At 38.6% G+C, this 18,346-nt stretch overlaps 1 protein-coding gene across 3 annotated transcripts; it reads left to right on the plus strand.

Moving 5' to 3' along the window:
* The first annotated feature begins 3,515 nt into the window (after positions 1-3,515).
* On the plus strand, positions 3,516-14,288 carry sncga (synuclein, gamma a). Of its 3 annotated transcripts, none has more exons than XM_074647300.1 (6): positions 3,516-3,928; positions 9,946-9,987; positions 10,182-10,309; positions 11,027-11,050; positions 13,466-13,522; positions 13,607-14,288. In XM_074647300.1, exons 1-5 carry the CDS (start codon positions 3,808-3,810, stop codon positions 13,520-13,522), a joined length of 372 nt encoding a protein of 123 aa, XP_074503401.1. In that variant the 5' UTR covers positions 3,516-3,807; the 3' UTR covers positions 13,607-14,288. The 3 variants fall into 3 exon arrangements, with proteins under 3 accessions (XP_074503401.1, XP_074503400.1, XP_074503402.1); XM_074647299.1 differs by having other exon boundaries at positions 3,519-3,928; positions 11,024-11,050; XM_074647301.1 differs by lacking the exon at positions 11,027-11,050 and having other exon boundaries at positions 3,545-3,928.
* Positions 14,289-18,346: the final 4,058 nt, after the last annotated feature.

Here is an 18,346-nt window from a genome sequence, read left to right on the forward strand (position 1 = left end):
TGGACACTCAGTCTAAGACTGAGACTTGGAATAACTGTTCAACTTGTCTATTTTTCACTGGAGCGTCCATTTACTTTTTACAAAATGTGATAGAATGATTTTATGGAGACATCATAAACACTAATATTGAACTTCATGATCACAGTTAATCACAAAATTGTGAGTACCATCCTGTAAAATGTGTGAGAGTTAAAGGTTTTCTAAAAGAATTAAAGCTGAAGGCGTTGGATGAACAGTCGTATCAGACGGTGGACGGTGGAAGTGTTTTTGAGTCCAGTTCTCGGAGGATCTCAGGACTGTACAACTCGATCCAAATCACCTGTGTGAGGAATCCCACACCTGCCTGCTAATTGATAGTTGCAGCGTTTTAACGAGGGTGGTGGTGTGTGTGTGTTAGTTTCTCACATGCCATGGCATGAATGTTTCTGCAAACCCAGCAACAAGTCAACTCCAAAGGGTCGACCGTCACCAGACACGTAGGTTTTTAGCCGTGTGGCTGTTTAGACACTCAGCTCCGACTGGACTGTTTGTTCATTTTCTGTTTGTTAGTTCAGAATCTGTTTGTGGTGTATGTTTTTGAAACAGTTTTATTACAGTATAATAATGACACCCAAGCTGGCAGATCATTTCCATTTGACTCTTTTTTGAGGACTAATAATCAAAAATACTCATAATTTCACCTCTAGTGCAGCTTCTGAAATTTCTTTGACTTCAGGAGTCAAACTACGAAATCATCTAAATATCCATCAGATGTTTCCAATGTTTTCCTTTTATTCTTAATATAGAGAGGTGAAGTCCCGCCCCTTCTGGTGGACCACTATAGGACCTTATTTTGAAAAAAATATGAACGGTAGTCAACGGAGAGACATAAATTATTTTTTGATCCCGTTTGAATTGCTCCATTAATCACACATATGATGTTGGTCAATTTAAAACATAATTTTGCAAGTCGAGAAAGTTTGTTGTAAAACTGTTGAAGTATCAGACTGTGAAAATACGTCATTAGAAAGACGACACACCCAAAAGTGTGGTAGTGATGTCTCTCTCTCTGAAGCTACGATGCCCGGTTGTTTCCTACTGGGATGAACTCACACCAGCAACAGGTCTCGCTCGTTCTTTCTCTTCCCGACTGATAAAAAGATCAGGAGTCGCTTGATAAAACACATCAGGACAGATAACGTTTCATCTGTGACTGGAACATAGCTAAGTTAGCTAGCTAGCTAGTGGTGACGACGAGAGATGTAGTTCACTGAGCGGTTTCACACAAAACGAAATGATGCTACGACAAACTGAGACTTTCTAGATTTGTGTGATTCATGGAGCAATTCAAACGGGACGCTTCACCCCGTTGCGGTGATACGTCAACGTGGGCGCCGTATTGGACAGGGCAAGACTGGCCTGTAACCCTATACAAGTGAACGGGGCTGTTTTTCTGGATAAAAAGCACAATAACGTCTACATTTCTCAAGCGATTTCAACGAGTCGTTATTATATTAAAGGGTTTATGATCTACGAGGAGTAGACAAAATAAAGTTTTGTCTCCAGTTACTTAGAATCTGGATAGTTGAGCTATAATCGCTGCTGGACGCTCAGGAGACGAGTGTGAACCGTTGATAATGTGAGAAATGCTTAAAGGAAAATGTGATATGAGTACTAAGTTTTTCATAATTACCTAATAATTGATTGAATCCCACCATATCGAAGGACAGACCGGTGATCCTTGAACCGAAAGCAGTGATGTTAACGTATTTAACAGTTTTTCACCAAAATCTTTGGGGAAAAGAAAAAAAAATCGTAACGTTAACTTAACGTTACTCCTCGTAGATCATAAACCCTTTAATACAACAACGAGTCGTTGAAATCGGTTGAGAAATGTAGACGTTATAGTGCTTTTTTTCCAGAAAAACGGCAGCTCCCCCGTTCACTTGTATAGGGTTACAGGCCAGTCTTGCCAGGTCCAATATGGCGCCCACGTTGACAGAGTCAATGCGGTGTCTACGTATATATGTCTATGTATATACTGTATGTCTATGTATATACTGTATGTCTATGTATATACTGTATGTCTATGGTATAGCAACCATCAAAAACTTCACACTGACATTCTTAAAGAGGAATAAAACAGCATTTCCTCACATGGATCAATGACACAACTCATCAATAAGTGTGTGCGTGTGTGCAAGTCTGATGGTCAGTATTGATCAATGCCGTTTGAGGCTCTCATCGCCACAGTAACCCACAGCAGCCCATAATGTTGCTGCGGATCGCCCCCTCCTCCTCGTCTCCTCCTCATCCATCCTGGAAAAAAAAAGAAATGAAATGGGGTCTAAAAATAGACCGGCGCCGGCTGTTAGCCAATCAGAGAATGAGGGTTTGATGCAGCCAAGGGTGTGTCTGGGAGTGTGTGTGTGTGTGTGTGATGTGCTGAGTCACATCCAGGTTTCTGATGTCCTCCACCCTCGGCGGCCATTTGAGTGGTCATCACCAATTCAGCTGACTTTGTATTGATCACTGATCAATACGCCTGCCGCATCAGCTATGCGGCAGGCGTATATAGTACCGTTTTTAAATCCTTTATCAGGCGGTCCTTGATTTATTTGATACGTGTGATTCAATCCCCAGAAAAATCTGAGTTTCAGAGACTTTGTTTCCTGCGTTCTGGTGACTTTTAAAGAATGAAAATAGCACCGGTGGAGTCTGCGTTGGTTCAAGCGGCTCACTGAACCTCCCTAGAAATGCATCTATATTTTTATAATAACACAGAACTAATCATTTATTGTAATGAAATAAGGTTCATCAGACTTTGACCTTCAGCGCGCACTGGGGCGATTTGCAACCGAGTGTGAAACGGGATGAGAGTCAGTACCTCCAAGTCTGAGGCCGTGGTTCTCTGCTGGAAAACGGTGAATTGCACAATTGCTCAATTTGCTCAATTTGCCCATTCTGGTAAAGATATCTATCAGATATCTTACAGATACTATTTTTGATTTTCTTCAGAAATTTTACTGACATTTTCCCAACATTTTTCAGTTATTTTACCAATCTTTTTCGGGTACTTTCCCTGATATTTGTTGTGTATTTTACTGACATTATTTTGTATAAGTTTTGTGATATTTTTCAAATGTATTCTACTGATATTATTTTGGATATTTTACAGATATGTTACTGATACTATTTGGAAATCTTTCAGAAATTTCACTGATATTTTCCAAATATATTTCAGATATTTTTGGTGGACTTTCCCTGATATTGTTATTAAAAATATTTTACTGATATTATTTGGGATTTTTCAGATATTTTTCAGACATTGTACGTCTCAGTACTGCATTAGTGCAGTAGCGTGTAAAATAAAGTACACAACATCCTACAAGATAGCTAAAGCCCGGCAGACAATATGGATGAAATCCAGGTTAAATCCAGTTTTAACCCCGTTTTGTTTCCTCCTCTTCACTTCTTTTCTTCTTGTTTCTTTTCTGTCTCTTCTTTTTCTCTTTTCACCAGTCTATCTCTGCCCCCCTCTCTCTCTCTCTTTCTCTCTACTGCACAACAAGAGTCCCATGTTGCCTCCATATATCACCCTCCCTCTCTCCCTCTCTCTCTCTCTCACGTGCCCTCTCTCCACCCCTTCCCTCCCTCTCTCTCTCACTGGTCCATTAGCTGGAAGAACAGATCACTGACAGACGAGAAGAGAAGAGACGACCGAGGCAGACAGAGCAGAAGAAGAAGAAGAAGAAGAAGAAGAAGAAAGAGAGACAGAAGAGAAAACAACTGAATAAAAAGAGATAAGAAGAGAGAAGAAGAAGCATCATGGACGCTCTGAAGAAGGGATTCTCCATGGCGAAGGATGGAGTGGTGGCCGCCGCCGAGAAGACGAAGGCCGGCGTGGGTGAGGCCGCCACCAAGACCAAGGAGGGGGTCTTCTACGTCGGTGAGAGGGCGGATGGATGGATGGATGGATGGATGGATGGATGGAAGGAAAGTGAAATTCAACAACTAACATTTTTGTTTTGTGGTGGAGGAAAAGTGACATTGTGAGGGGAAGAAGGGATGATGGAGAGATGAAGGGGTGAACTGGAAAAGGTTAAATGTGACGTGAAATGATCAAATCTGTGAGTTAGTTTTTTGATGGAAAGTGAAGGATGGAGGGAGGGATAGAGGGAGGACAAGAAGCCGAATCTTAAAATATTTAAATCAGAAAAAAAGAAAGAGAGAGAGAGACGGGTGGAGGAAAAGTGCAATTCATCATGTCATTGTGAAGTAAATTTAAAGATATTTCAGTCTATTTTCAGCAGGAATGAGGGATGAAAAAGGATGGATGGAGAGATGATGGGAGAAAGAAGGATAAAAGAGAAAAGGTTGAATTTGAGGTAAAAAAAATTTAGGTCTTTTTTTTAAAAAAGGGATGGGTGGAGGACTGGTGATATTCAAGAACATACTGGGATGGATGAAGGAGGGACGGGTGGAGGACAAGAAGCTGAATCTTAAAATATTAAAATCAGTAAAAGAAAGAGAGAGACGGGTGGAGGAAAAGTGCAATTCATCATGACATTGTGCATTAAATTCAAAGAAATTTAAGTCTATTCTCAGCTGGAATGGGGCATGAAAAAGAATGGATGGAGGGATTAAAGGAGGGATAGGTGGAGGACAAGAAGCTGAATACTAAAATATTAAAATCAGACATAGAGAGAAGGAAAAGAGAGAGACGGGTGGAGGAAAAGTGCAATTCATCTTGACATTGTGCATTAAATTTGAAGATGAAGGGTGGATGGAAAGATGGAGGGATGAGGGGAGGGATAAGAGAGAGGAAATGGCAGGAAACAAAGATACTTTTCACAATAAATGCATGTTAAAATTTCTGATCTGTGGTGGAAAATGAAGGAGAGATGGGTGGAGGACAGGAAGAGATGGAGGGGTGGAGTTCCGTCAGCTTCAGGAAGTGCTGTTAGCTCGTTGTTGGCGTGTTGACAGCAGGCCGCGGCATCGACGGCGCCATCATGAGGCCAAACAGGAAAACACAACATGACCTGCTGTTACCTGAACACAACACAAAATAAAGAATAGAAACACAAATATCACACTATGAAAATACTCTGTTACAGTAAAAAGTACTTATACTACACAGTAAATATACTCTGTTACAGTAAAAGTATTATTATCACAGAAGAAACAAACACACCTTTCACCATGTTCTGTATCTGCATGTGTGTGTTTATTCTTTGTTGACATGACAAAACAACCTGGGTCCACAGGAAGTGATGTCACACTCCCCTGTGGCGGTGGTTGTTGTGTTTCTCTACTGTCCTGCTGTTATTACAGACACCTGAACTAACCACAGACACTCTACTGTCCCACTGTTATTACAGACACCTGAACTAACCACAGACACTCTACTGTCCTGCTGTTATAACACACCTGAACTAACCACAGACACTCTACTGTCCTACTGTTATTACAGACACCTGAACTAACCACAGACACTCTACTGTCCTGCTGTTATAACAGACACCTGAACTATCCACAGACACTCTACTGTCCTACTGTTATTACAGACACCTGAACTAACCACAGACACTACTGTCCTGCTGTTATTACAGACACCTGAACTAACCACAGACACTCTACTGTCCTGCTGTTATTACACACACCTGAACTAACCACAGACACTCTACTGTCCTGCTGTTATTACAGACACCTGAACTAACCACAGACACTACTGTCCTGCTGTTATTACAGACACCTGAACTAACCACAGACACTCTACTGTCCTACTGTTATTACAGACACCTGAACTAACCACAGACACTCTACTGTCCTACTGTTATTACAGACACCTGAACTAACCACAGACACTCTACTGTCCCGCTGCTATTACAGACACCTGAACTAACCACAGACACTCTACTGTCCCGCTGTTATTACAGACACCTGAACTAACCACAGACACTCTACTGTCCCGCTGTTATTACAGACACCTGAACTAACCACAGACACTCTACTGTCCCGCTGTTATTACAGACACCTGAACTAACCACAGACACTCTACTGTCCCGCTGTTATTACAGACACCTGAACTAACCACAGACACTCTACTGTCCCGCTGTTATTACAGACACCTGAACTAACCACAGACACTCTACTGTCCCGCTGTTATTACAGACACCTGAACTAACCACAGACACTCTACTGTCCCGCTGTTATTACAGACACCTGAACTAACCACAGACACTCTACTGTCCCGCTGTTATTACAGACACCTGAACTAACCACAGACACTCTACTGTCCCGCTGTTATTACAGACACCTGAACTAACCACAGACACTCTACTGTCCCGCTGTTATTACAGACACCTGAACTAACCACAGACACTCTACTGTCCCGCTGTTATTACAGACACCTGAACTAACCACAGACACTCTACTGTCCCGCTGTTATTACAGACACCTGAACTAACCACAGACACTCTACTGTCCCGCTGTTATTACAGACACCTGAACTAACCACAGACACTCTACTGTCCCGCTGTTATTACAGACACCTGAACTAACCACAGACACTCTACTGTCCCGCTGTTATTACAGACACCTGAACTAACCACAGACACTCTACTGTCCCGCTGTTATTACAGACACCTGAACTAACCACAGACACTCTACTGTCCCGCTGTTATTACAGACACCTGAACTAACCACAGACACTCTACTGTCCCGCTGTTATTACAGACACCTGAACTAACCACAGACACTCTACTGTCCCGCTGTTATTACAGACACCTGAACTAACCACAGACACTCTACTGTCCCGCTGTTATTACAGACACCTGAACTAACCACAGACACTCTACTGTCCCGCTGTTATTACAGACACCTGAACTAACCACAGACACTCTACTGTCCCGCTGTTATTACAGACACCTGAACTAACCACAGACACTCTACTGTCCCGCTGTTATTACAGACACCTGAACTAACCACAGACACTCTACTGTCCCGCTGTTATTACAGACACCTGAACTAACCACAGACACTCTACTGTCCCGCTGTTATTACAGACACCTGAACTAACCACAGACACTCTACTGTCCCGCTGTTATTACAGACACCTGAACTAACCACAGACACTCTACTGTCCCGCTGTTATTACAGACACCTGAACTAACCACAGACACTCTACTGTCCCACTGTTATTACAGACACCTGAACTAACCACAGACACTCTACTGTCCCGCTGTTATTACAGACACCTGAACTAACCACAGACACTCTACTGTCCCACTGTTATTACAGACACCTGAACTAACCACAGACACTCTACTGTCCCACTGTTATTACAGACACCTGAACTAACCACAGACACTACTGTCCTGCTGTTATTACAGACACCTGAACTATCCAGACACTCTACTGTCCTACTGTTATTACAGACACCTGAACTAACCACAGACACTCTACTGTCCTGCTGTTATTACAGACACCTGAACTCACCACAGACATTTTTCAGACCGCTCCTCTGCCTGCCTGCACTAACACAACGCGCGCATTCTCACTCCACCTCACGTTCATGCACGCTCACTACACACTGCAGGAGAGTTAGTTTAGCTCTTAGAATATCTAGTGAAAGTGGACGTTTGTGCAGAAATAAATGCTGCAGCTCCTCCAGACCAACAGAGGTTTTCTGTGTCTTGTGAAGTGACGGGGCTCCGCAATGAGAAGCGTTACCGTCTCCGACCGGGTGCCGGTGTCAGCCCCGGCACCAACCCGCTTTTCCTGCTTCAGCCCCAGAGGCTGAGGCAGGAAAAGCCAACACTAGGATCAGCAGTGATTCATGGCTCACTGTGTTGAGCGATGCTCGTTCATGTCTATGTAGAACGAGCAAGCACGAGCCCGACGCTGACTTTCGTTGACTTAACAGCCACAGGTGTTGCTGTTAACAAGCATTTCTGAAAGTTAGAAATAGTCCCTTTAAATATTAAATAAACAATAACATTATTTATATTCTTTCATTAAGTCTTATAATCTTACGGAGCGAGCCACATGATATAGTGTTGATAAAACAGATTTTTATTTATTAGAATTGTTATAAATGTTAATAGAATTTTGAATGAGGTTTTCTATTATTAACTCAATCTAAAGTGTTATTTCCTCGCCATCTTGGGACATTTCATACTCAGCTTATTGTAGATCATCTAAAGGACGTTTGCCAACAGTTAAAACACAATAATTGTTGATTATAGTTGCACAGTCCTACTTGGCAGAAAGAAACGGCGTCCATTAGATGAGATAAAACCTGCAGCCTCATCAAATATGGATCATATGTGGTTATACCGTGAGCTGCCTTCCTGTAACTGACTCAACGTGCAGCAGAAACATCGGCTTCGGTTGGAATCCGCCGCAGTCGTTCCACACACAGAGTGTCTCTGTGCTGTTTGTTGTGTGAGCAGCAGACAAAGAGTCTGTTCAGTTTGATCCGTCACATGTCCGACCAGCACGACGCCCACTGGGAGAACCATCAGGCCCAGTCTGGATCTGGACCAAACAACAACAACAAGAAGCTGGCCGAGAGCTGGAGTCCACTAAGCACTGATCCATAATAACCTCACAGACACAGACGGTATTGTTTGGCTCAATTAGAGCCTGGAAAAGTAGGACAAATTGGAAATCTACATAAAACAAAATGAAGTAAGAATAAAATCCTAACGTGGGCTTCATGCTGCTGGTTGTGTTAAACTAGGTGACATGAATAAATAATTCAGTTGGTCTCTTCAGAGGAAACCAGGTCAGATCCAGAGTCACACTGAAACTAGAACTGATGCAGACAGATGGTTGTTTGTTTGTTTGTTGAGGCGTCAGGTGAAAGTGGACAAGAGCTATTTTTATTTCCTTCACATGTGACCCAGATCTGTTTCGGGTTTTTTTCACCTTAAAAAAATCACAGTAAATTTGAGGTTTTACTCCTGATAAAAAACGTCTCGCAGGAAGTGTTGGGTTTGTATCGACTGCAAAATAAAAAAAGGGCAGATCATAAAACAGGGAGATACGACGGCGTATCAGGACCATCGTAATCTCAGAGAATATCCAAGTTATTTTTTCACAAATTTCAGACTTTTATCTCAGAGGATTTTAAAGTTGTTGTTTTTTTGGTGAATTTACGACTTTAATCTCAGAGAATAACCAATTTTTTTTTGTTTGTTTTTTTCGTAAATTTACGACTTTAATTTCAGAGAATAACCAAGTTTTTTTTTTTTTATTTACGATTTTAATCTCAGAGAATGACCAATTTTTTTTTCTTAAATTACAACTTTAATCTCAGAAAATAACCATGTTTTTTTCCCGTAAATTTACGACTTTAATATCAGAGAATTTCCAAGTTATTATCATAAATTTATGACTTTAATCTCAGAGAATATCTAGGTTTTTTTCTCTTAAATGTACGACTTTAATCTGAGAGATTCATCCTTTTTTTTCTCTTAAATTTGCCACTTTAATCTCAGAAAATATTCAAATTTAGTTTTCGTAAATTGCCACCTTAATCTCAGAAAATATTCAAGTTTAGTTTTCTTAAATTTACTACTTTAATCTCAGGGAATATCCATTTTTTTTAACAAATTTACCACTTTAATCTCAGAGAATATTCAAATTTAATTTTCGTAAATTTACGTCTTTAATCTCAGAGAACATCCAAGTTTTTTTCTCGCAAATATATTACTTTGATCTTGAGTTTTTTTCTGAATATTTCTCCCCTCCCCAGGTCTGTAGTTATTTTTATTATTTTTTTTACCTACAATGGCCCGAATACACCGTTGTAGGGAGGACTCTTACTAACATATCATCAAGTATTCTTATAAATGGAAATTAGAAGTGAAAATGAATTTCAATTATAAGACTGTTTCACAGCACTGCAGGTAAATAATATCAATATTCAACCATGTTTTTTTTAATCTTCTCAAGGAAACAAGACGATGGAGGGAGTGGTGACCGGCGTGAACACAGGTAACTAACCACGACACCGAAAAAACCCAGAAATTATTTATTATTCAGTTTTCATCTCTGTTATTAATAGTTTTTATTGAAGGAAAGAAGAAGAACATCAGTAGAACAGCTGGTGGTGTTTGAGACATGAGAAAACACATCTGCGATGCTAAACAGTATTTCTTTACGTCTTCTTCCTGTTTCCTGTCGTCCAGTCGCCCAGAAGTCGAACGAACAGGCCAACGTCGTTGCCGACACTGCGGTTGCCGGGGCCAATGAGGTGGCCACGTCAGCGGTGGAGGGCGTGGAGAACGCGGCGGTGGCGGGCGGATTCATCAGCACGGTGAGTGATGACCCCAAAACACTGTTATTTACCTTAGACAGGAGTTAATGTGGGCTTTTATTTCTGTGAAAAATCATCTATTAATGTGTTATTATATATTTAAATAGTGGTTATTGTAGTTTACATTTTAATGTTTTCTTTCAAATTTTTATAAATTCTGTTTTAATCAAATTTAATCAGTCAGTTGTCATTTTTAAATAAAACTTAAATAAAAAAATAGCTTCTTTAAATTAAAAATAAATAAATTTAAATGCAGTTTTCATTAGAGTGTAAGTGTATTTAAGGTACATTAACAGAAATTCAGAATATTATTCTGGTATTTAAGAGGTGGTTGGTGCAGGTATTAGTAATATAAACAAAGTCTAAAATAGAAATGTATTTATTTACATTCATTTTTCTTTGTTCAGCCCAAAGTTACTTCTCATTTACTACTCTGCATATTAAAAAAACTAAACTTTTTTAACTTAATTTAAATTTGTAAGTTTTTAATTTCCAATGTTTCACATTTAAATAATCAATAAAAACATAAACAGTGAATATAAACAAAACATGGCTGCCTCTTAATATTGATTATGTTAATATTGATTCTCTGCCTCTGTCCCATCATGTACTGTATATATATATATATTACAGTAATTCATATTATAATCTGTGTTGTGTTGATAACCTTCATTTTTTTGTCTTCACAAATCTCTGGTGATTGGATGAGAACAGGAGGAGGCGGCACCAGAGGCTGAGGAGGTGTCTGATTGGTCGGGGGTGGTGGGGGAGGGGTTGAGTGACGGACTGATTGCATTGCATGATGCTCGTTGCCTGATGTGACTTTCTGACGTTAAAATGCATTACAGGGATAATATTAATAAAATAACAATATTTCCTGCAGATGATGTCAGTGGAGTTTCACTGACATTTGCAAGAAATATTATATTTGAATTGATTAATGTTATTTAGATGTGTGTGTCATCAGCAGTAGTGGAAGTACTGGTACTGGTACAGTTAACCGGTTCTGATGGGGAGAATCCTTTAAGGCACGGTCACACATTTAGTCTGTGGTTGGCCAAAAAAATCTTAACATATTAAGTAATGAGTCTATAAAATACTGTAATCAGACAATAACTCATCGGTGTACTTCAGTACAAATGTTGTGGTTCTATTATATCTCAGAGGGAAATATTGTACATTTTACTGAACTACATTTATTTAATAATTTTAAATACGAATTACGTTGCATGTTCAGATTAATTATACAAAATATATAAATACATTATGGCTGTTAAAGTTAACGCGATAATAACGCGTCAACGCAAATTTGTTTTAACACCACTAATTTCTTTAATGCATTAATGCAAATTGTGATTTTTAAGTTGTAGCGGGCTCAATTTTACTTGTACTGTAATCTCTGAGAATATCCACATTTTTTGGTTTTTGTAAATTTAAAACTTTAATCTCAGAGAATATTAAATTTTTTTTGTAAATTTACAACTTGAATCGCATAAAATATCCACGTTTTTCCCCGCAAATTTACGACTTTAATCGCAGAGAATATCTTTGTTTTTCCAAGCAAATTTACAACTTTAATCTCAGAGAATATCCACATTTTTTTTTTTTTTACATTTGTTTTCGTAAATTTACGACTTTTAGCTCAGAGAAAAAAGTAAATTACATACACATACACATACACAATCACCAAAACAATCCCTGCGAAAAGCCAGGAAAAATGTGTCGGCCAGAAATGTGTCAGACTCAGGACACATTCTCTATAGTAGTAGTATTAGTAGTAGTAGTAGTAGTAGTAGTTGTTGTTGTTATTATAGTAAGAACATAATGGCTTACAGAGCAGTAAACATTATGTAACTCACTGATATGACTAGACAGCTCTTTTATATGGCCAGACTTTTATTTGCATTACAAATATTTAAGCAGGAATACAGCATGGCTAGAAAGCTGATAATATCAATGTATGATAATGGTATCTACTCAGATTTATAAAACTAACAAAGCATGAAGGAGAAAGATGCATGGTATGTCGTTGGCAGAAATAAAAACATTGTTCTTTCTGCGAAAATCCGTTTGATGTTCGACATTATGCTGATGACACCCTTCTTTACTTTACTAACAACAACTGCTCCCTTTAGAGAAAGACCGGTTTACTTGTTTGATCTATTTTCAAACTCTATTAATGTTTGTTTAGTTCGGATCAATTTCCCAATGTTGATGATTATCACACTTGGCTAGTTGTGTTTTGGAATCTAGGAAGCAAAGAAACAAGTCTAGAAACAAGAAACGATGAAGATCAGGTTGGAATTAGTTTTTAGGGGTGTAGAAGTGTTTCCTGTTGCAGGATTTAGTCATCACATCAACAATGACTAACATGGCTGTTTCTTTCAGCTTCAGCTCATCTTTGGCTTCATCTCTGCGCTCCTGTTGTCGTACAATTGTGCAGATACAAAGTTATACTTCTCCCAAAGCAAATGGTGTAAATATGTACGATTCTTAAAGGGTTCAAACAGAAGAGACAATTAGAAAAGTCAGTTTGGTCAACAGGATAGAAAGATGTGTTAAATCTTCCGTTTATAAATTCAAAAGACAAACACATCTAAATGAAGTGCAGTCATTGTTCATGTTAGTTTCACCTGTGTGAAATTATCTATTAATGTATAAAAAATGTATTAGTTTTGTTTTAATTTAAATTTAACTAGCCAGTTGTCAACATCATATTTCTTTTTACAAACTTTTTAAAATTTGAGTTTATTTGAATAATTTAGTTTGAATATAAGTAAAAACAAAATGTAGCTTATTTTCATTCAAAAATGTTAATTTAACTTTTTTAAATGCAGTTTTAGTAATTATATATTTAAATAGTGGTTATTGTAGTTTACATTTTTTTATTAGTTTTCTCTTTAATTTAACATTTAAAATGTTACTTTTAAGAAGAAGAAAAGTCAGCTTTGTTAACAGGATAGTAAAATGTGTTTTGCAAGTTGAATATTCAGTTTATAAGGAACGCTTAAGAGACAAACATGGACTTCAGCCAGTATTCATGTTATTATTTGCACCTGTGTTGTTGTTCTGGGAGGAGTGTAGCTTTGCATATGACTGGATTTGTATGGAGGTGTAGTTTGGTGTCATGTGACCTCTGCTCTGTCTCTGCTGCAGGTCGACCACCCAAAAACAGAAGCAGGAGGAGAACAGACTGAACTGGCGGCACAGTAGGTGAGGTGGCTGAATTTCAAACCACACATTTCTATGTTCACACTTTAATTTAACCCCCTTCATTTTGTTTTCTTTCTGTTTCAGAATCTCGTCCTCACTTCCTGTTTCTTCCTGTCCAATGAGCAACGAGAGAAGAGGAACCTTTACATTTTAGCTGTCGCTCAACCCTCTGACCTCTGACCCTCCCTGAGAGATTCATCCCCATCTACCGCGTTTCACTTAACCTCATTAACCAATAGAAAGCCTCCTCTTCTTCCTCATCGCCTTCCCTCCCGTTGCCATGGTTACACTGCCTCACACTCATCGTACACACACACACATACACACACACACACACACACACACACACACACACACACACACACACACACATAAACACAATGATGTCAACATTCAGAATTTAATCAGGTCGTATGCGTCCATACTCTCAGCTGATTGGTCGGTGTGTGATGACATCACCCACCTGGCCGGGTGTTCACTTAATGATGCCGCAAGTGTCCTACAAGCCCAGCCCCTCTCCCTGTCAATCACCCTGCTGACCCCGCCCCCTGACTGACAGATATCTGAAGCCTTGTGAATGCATGTTGCTTTACTGACACACACCTAAAATACTAGAAAACACACACACATGAACTAATAATGACTCACACACACACACACACACACACACACACACACACACACACGAACACACACCTGCAGTCTGTTTCTGAGCTGATTTCTTTTAAAAAAAAAACAGAAGTGAAATAAAAATTTGTTTGAAATCCACCTCTATGTTTCTTCTTCACTGTTACATTAAAATAGAATAAAATATACCATGTCAATACAAAAACAAACACAAAAAAGAGCGTACTGCTGTACTGGACGACAGTAAAAAGTACAATAAATGAGTGTACTGCTGTACTGGACCACAGTAAAAGTACAATAAATGAGTGTACTGCTGTACTGGACGACAGTAAAAAGTACAATAAATGAGCATACTGCTGTATATATATATATATATATATATATATATGTAGTAAATCCTCTGTTGTGTACCAGGAGTATTAATGCAGCCAGCCAGTAGGTGGCGCATTGGACTAAATATCCAACTGTGGGAATCAGTTAATACAGTATTATTATCCCAGATGGAGGTATTCAGATCCTTTACAGCAGTAAAAGTACTAACACCACAGTGTAAAAATACTCTGTTACAGTAAAATGACTAATAACTGTAGATAATGCTGTTACTGTAAATGTACTAATACTAATATGTTTACTTCAGTAAGAATTATTTATTTTAATATATTTAACCCTGAGGTACTGTGATTTTTACTGAATACTTCTTCCACCTCTGAGTATATTCAGCCCAGCCGCACAGCGGTTTGTGAAATAGACATAAAATTTAACGTATTGATTTCAAGTACGTAGACACATTTTTTTCGTGATGTTCAGCACAAAATTTATTCGAATGTAATCCGCGTAGTTGTGAACCAGGAAGTATAAAGAGCAGCGAACACAGTGTAGGGAGGAGGTCGGGATGGATGGGTGGCTTTAAAAACAGGAGACTTTCACCAGGAAACCGCTGTTCAATTCCCGTGTAAAAACACAAGTAAGCGTTGATTTATTTGTCACGTAACTTCCGTATTTAAGTTACGGAACTTACGGTGTTATTTTAACCCAAACCACGATCTTTTCCTAAACCTAAATAACCAGTTTTTGTCACGTAACTTTCGTACTTAAGTTATAGTACTTCTGGAGTTATTTTAACCCAAACCACGATCTTTTCCTAAACCTAACTAAGTAGCTTTTGTGACGTAACTTACATACTTACAGTAAGTACGGTAAGTATTTTTATTTTGAAAAGACTGGAGCGGAAATACCATGTGCGTCACGTGTTGCTGGACATTCATACGAAAACGCAAAAAAAATACGTTGTTGAAAGTCGTGCTGAGCGTCACGAAAAAAAAAAAAGGGAAATTCGTGTCTATGTACACAAATCAGATTACATTTTTGTGACTATTTCAAGAACTGCCGTGAGACTGTATTAGTATATATCATGTCTACACTCTTTACTGTGACTTTATCTCTATTTATTTGATATTTTATTCACCTATTTGCTCTGTTTGTAACATTTATAGCACATTTATTTTAAATATTTTTTTTACATATCACCTACGTTATCTTATCATATGTTTTTCTATGATGCTTTAAATTAGTTTATATAATAAATATGTTGCTGCTTCAGTTCAAAATCAGTCACTGTCACTTTAAACAACCTGTAATTGTCTATAATTACACATATCCCGGTTATATCAGGTTAATAAATAGCTTTAGTTTTAATTGTAATTTGTAGTTTTGATACTTTCACCTGATCTCCAGACAGACGAGTACTTCCAGAAGTGTTGTCTGATGTAACTCAAAAAAATGAAACTAAACCTGCCACACAACAAAGACAGTTTCTCTGCGTGCAGCTGAACTATTTATGTGTTGCTTTGTGTGTAATGTTCAGCTGCGTGTGAGAACGGGTGGGTGTTTCCAAGCTGTCGGACGTCTCCATTGGTAAAGATGAATGCCCAAACTTTGTACACAGTGTGCTCAAGTTTCATTTACAGACAATGGGTCATTCCTGTTATGCAGCAACATTTCTGTTCCCGTGAGTTACTTTTTAAAATGAAAATTTAAATAATGCACATTAAAAATCTGGGTTTTTTTTTAACCTCTAGTCCATCTAACTTCTGATATATATATTAGGAAGAACTAGAGATTTTTTTTTTAACATTTACTAGACTACAAGACTACAATTCCACTGAGACCATTTTCAGGAAGTGACATCATTTTTGTCTCAAATTATTGATTTCTTCAGTTTGTAGCCGTGTAATAAGCGGGATAATGTCGAGCTAGCGGGTCATTGTTGTGAAATGATGCTTTGCGTCGGGTTGCCACATCACCCTGTCGAGGTTTATTTCACAACAATGACCGGCTCGCTGTACATTATCCCTTAAATATAAACCAGTCCACCCATAAGGATTATTATTTGAGTGCCTGAGATTGGCCAATATGTTTTCCTGACAGTTAAACCAACATGCCGCTTTGACATATGAAACTAGATAACCCAATGAATCCAGTGGTACCAACCATGTCATACTAGCTTGTCTAGAAGGAGGTTAAATAACGCTCAAAATGTCCGCTAAATTTTGTCGAGGAAAAACTGTCATGGACATTTTCAAAGAGGTCCCTTGACTTCTGACCTCCAGATATGTGAATGTAAATGGGTTCTATGGGTACCCACGAGTCTCCCCTTTACAGACATGCCCACTTTATGATAATCACATGCAGTTTGGGGCAAGTCATAGTCAAGTCAACACACTGACAGCTGTTGTTGGGCTGCAGTTTGCCATGTTATGATTTGAGCATATTGTTTTATGCTAAATGCAGTACCTGTGAGGGTTTCTGGATCAATATCTGTCATTGTTTTGTGTTGTTAACTGATTTCCAATAATAAATATATATATACGTTGCATAAAACTGCATATTTGTCCACTCCCATGTTGATAAGAGTATTTAATATTTGACAAATCTCCCTTTAAGGTACAATTTGAACAGATAAAAAAATGTGTGATTAAGTATTTTAATCAATTGACAGCCCTAATACAGTATATTTATGATTGGAAATCAATTAACAACACAAATGGCCATGGCAGTTTTTCCTCGAACCTGTTTTCGTTCACATATCTTGAGGTCAGAGGTCAAGGGACCCCTTTGAAAATGGTCATCACAGTTTTACCTCGCCAAGATGTAATGTCCGACAAATGTCAAAAAAAAAATCTGAAACATGTCCGAAAAATGTCTGAAAGTGTCTGAAACAGTGTCAAAAAATGTCCGACAAATATCCATAAAATACGTGAAAAATATATGAAAAATAGTCAAACAATGTGCGAAAAATTGTCCAAAAAAATGACATAGTTGGTACCAATAGACTTGTAGGTTTTGTAGTTTCATATGATACCAGTATCTTCACTCTAGCTTTAAAGCTGAGCCCTCTACAACCTACGAAAGATCATCGTTAATGCGTTAAAGAAATTAGTGGCGTTAAAACGATTTTGCGTTAACTTTGGCAGCCTTAATTCATTAAATCATTCATTTTCCGTCACTCATCCGGGTCCGAGTTGTGCTTCCAGTAGTCAAGTCAATTTTATTTGTGTAGCTCAATATCACAGAATATAAATTTTCCTCAGGGGGCTTTCTGGACATACTTTATGAACCTCGATTCAGCCTCGATTTCCCCCAAAACCACAAGGAACCCTGACATTGGGCGAGAGGCGGGGTACACCTGGACAGGTTGTCACCCAGCTTGTTAGAAGACAGAACTGTAGATACTGCGACCGGTTAACATTCGCATACGTTTGCTTTTTTAAATTCACCTTCCCTCACTTTTTATGTATTTGCATATCAGAGCATCAAACTATTTGTTTTCAGGCGTCATTTCAGGTTAGACTCAGCTCGGAGACATCATGGAAACATGTTCAGTTTGTGCTGGGTGTGGCCCCGGAGCAACACCTGATCCTCCTCACTGCCAACAAAACACGCTGCTGTCATGAAGCAGGACGGCCGGTTCGACCACAACGTCAGAAACACCATTCACAACGACAGCTTCATCACAACTCCAATACAAGAAATAAAATACTGACAAAACACTCGCAGTAACCTGGACAAATAAAACAACTTGACACACAAGTTAAAAGTTCATTGATTAACTGTGAATGTCAGCATTCAATGCATATCAGTCATTCAGGTCTTTATGTTTATTTAGTTAGTTTAGTTGTTTGAGAATTTTTCAAATGA

This window comes from Sebastes fasciatus, chromosome 9 (assembly GCF_043250625.1).
Source record: "Sebastes fasciatus isolate fSebFas1 chromosome 9, fSebFas1.pri, whole genome shotgun sequence".
Taxonomy (NCBI): Eukaryota; Metazoa; Chordata; class Actinopteri; order Perciformes; family Sebastidae; genus Sebastes; species Sebastes fasciatus.

Bases quoted from the DNA above. Each gene is read 5' to 3' on its own strand.
- sncga (XM_074647299.1), top strand. From the start codon at position 3,808: ATGGACGCTCTGAAGAAGGGATTCTCCATGGCGAAGGATGGAGTGGTG. The intron at 3,929-9,945 runs GTGAGAGGGCGG...AATCTTCTCAAG, and splicing joins GGAGGGGGTCTTCTACGTCG to GAAACAAGACGATGGAGGGA. The intron at 9,988-10,181 runs GTAACTAACCAC...CCTGTCGTCCAG, and splicing joins GGTGACCGGCGTGAACACAG to TCGCCCAGAAGTCGAACGAA.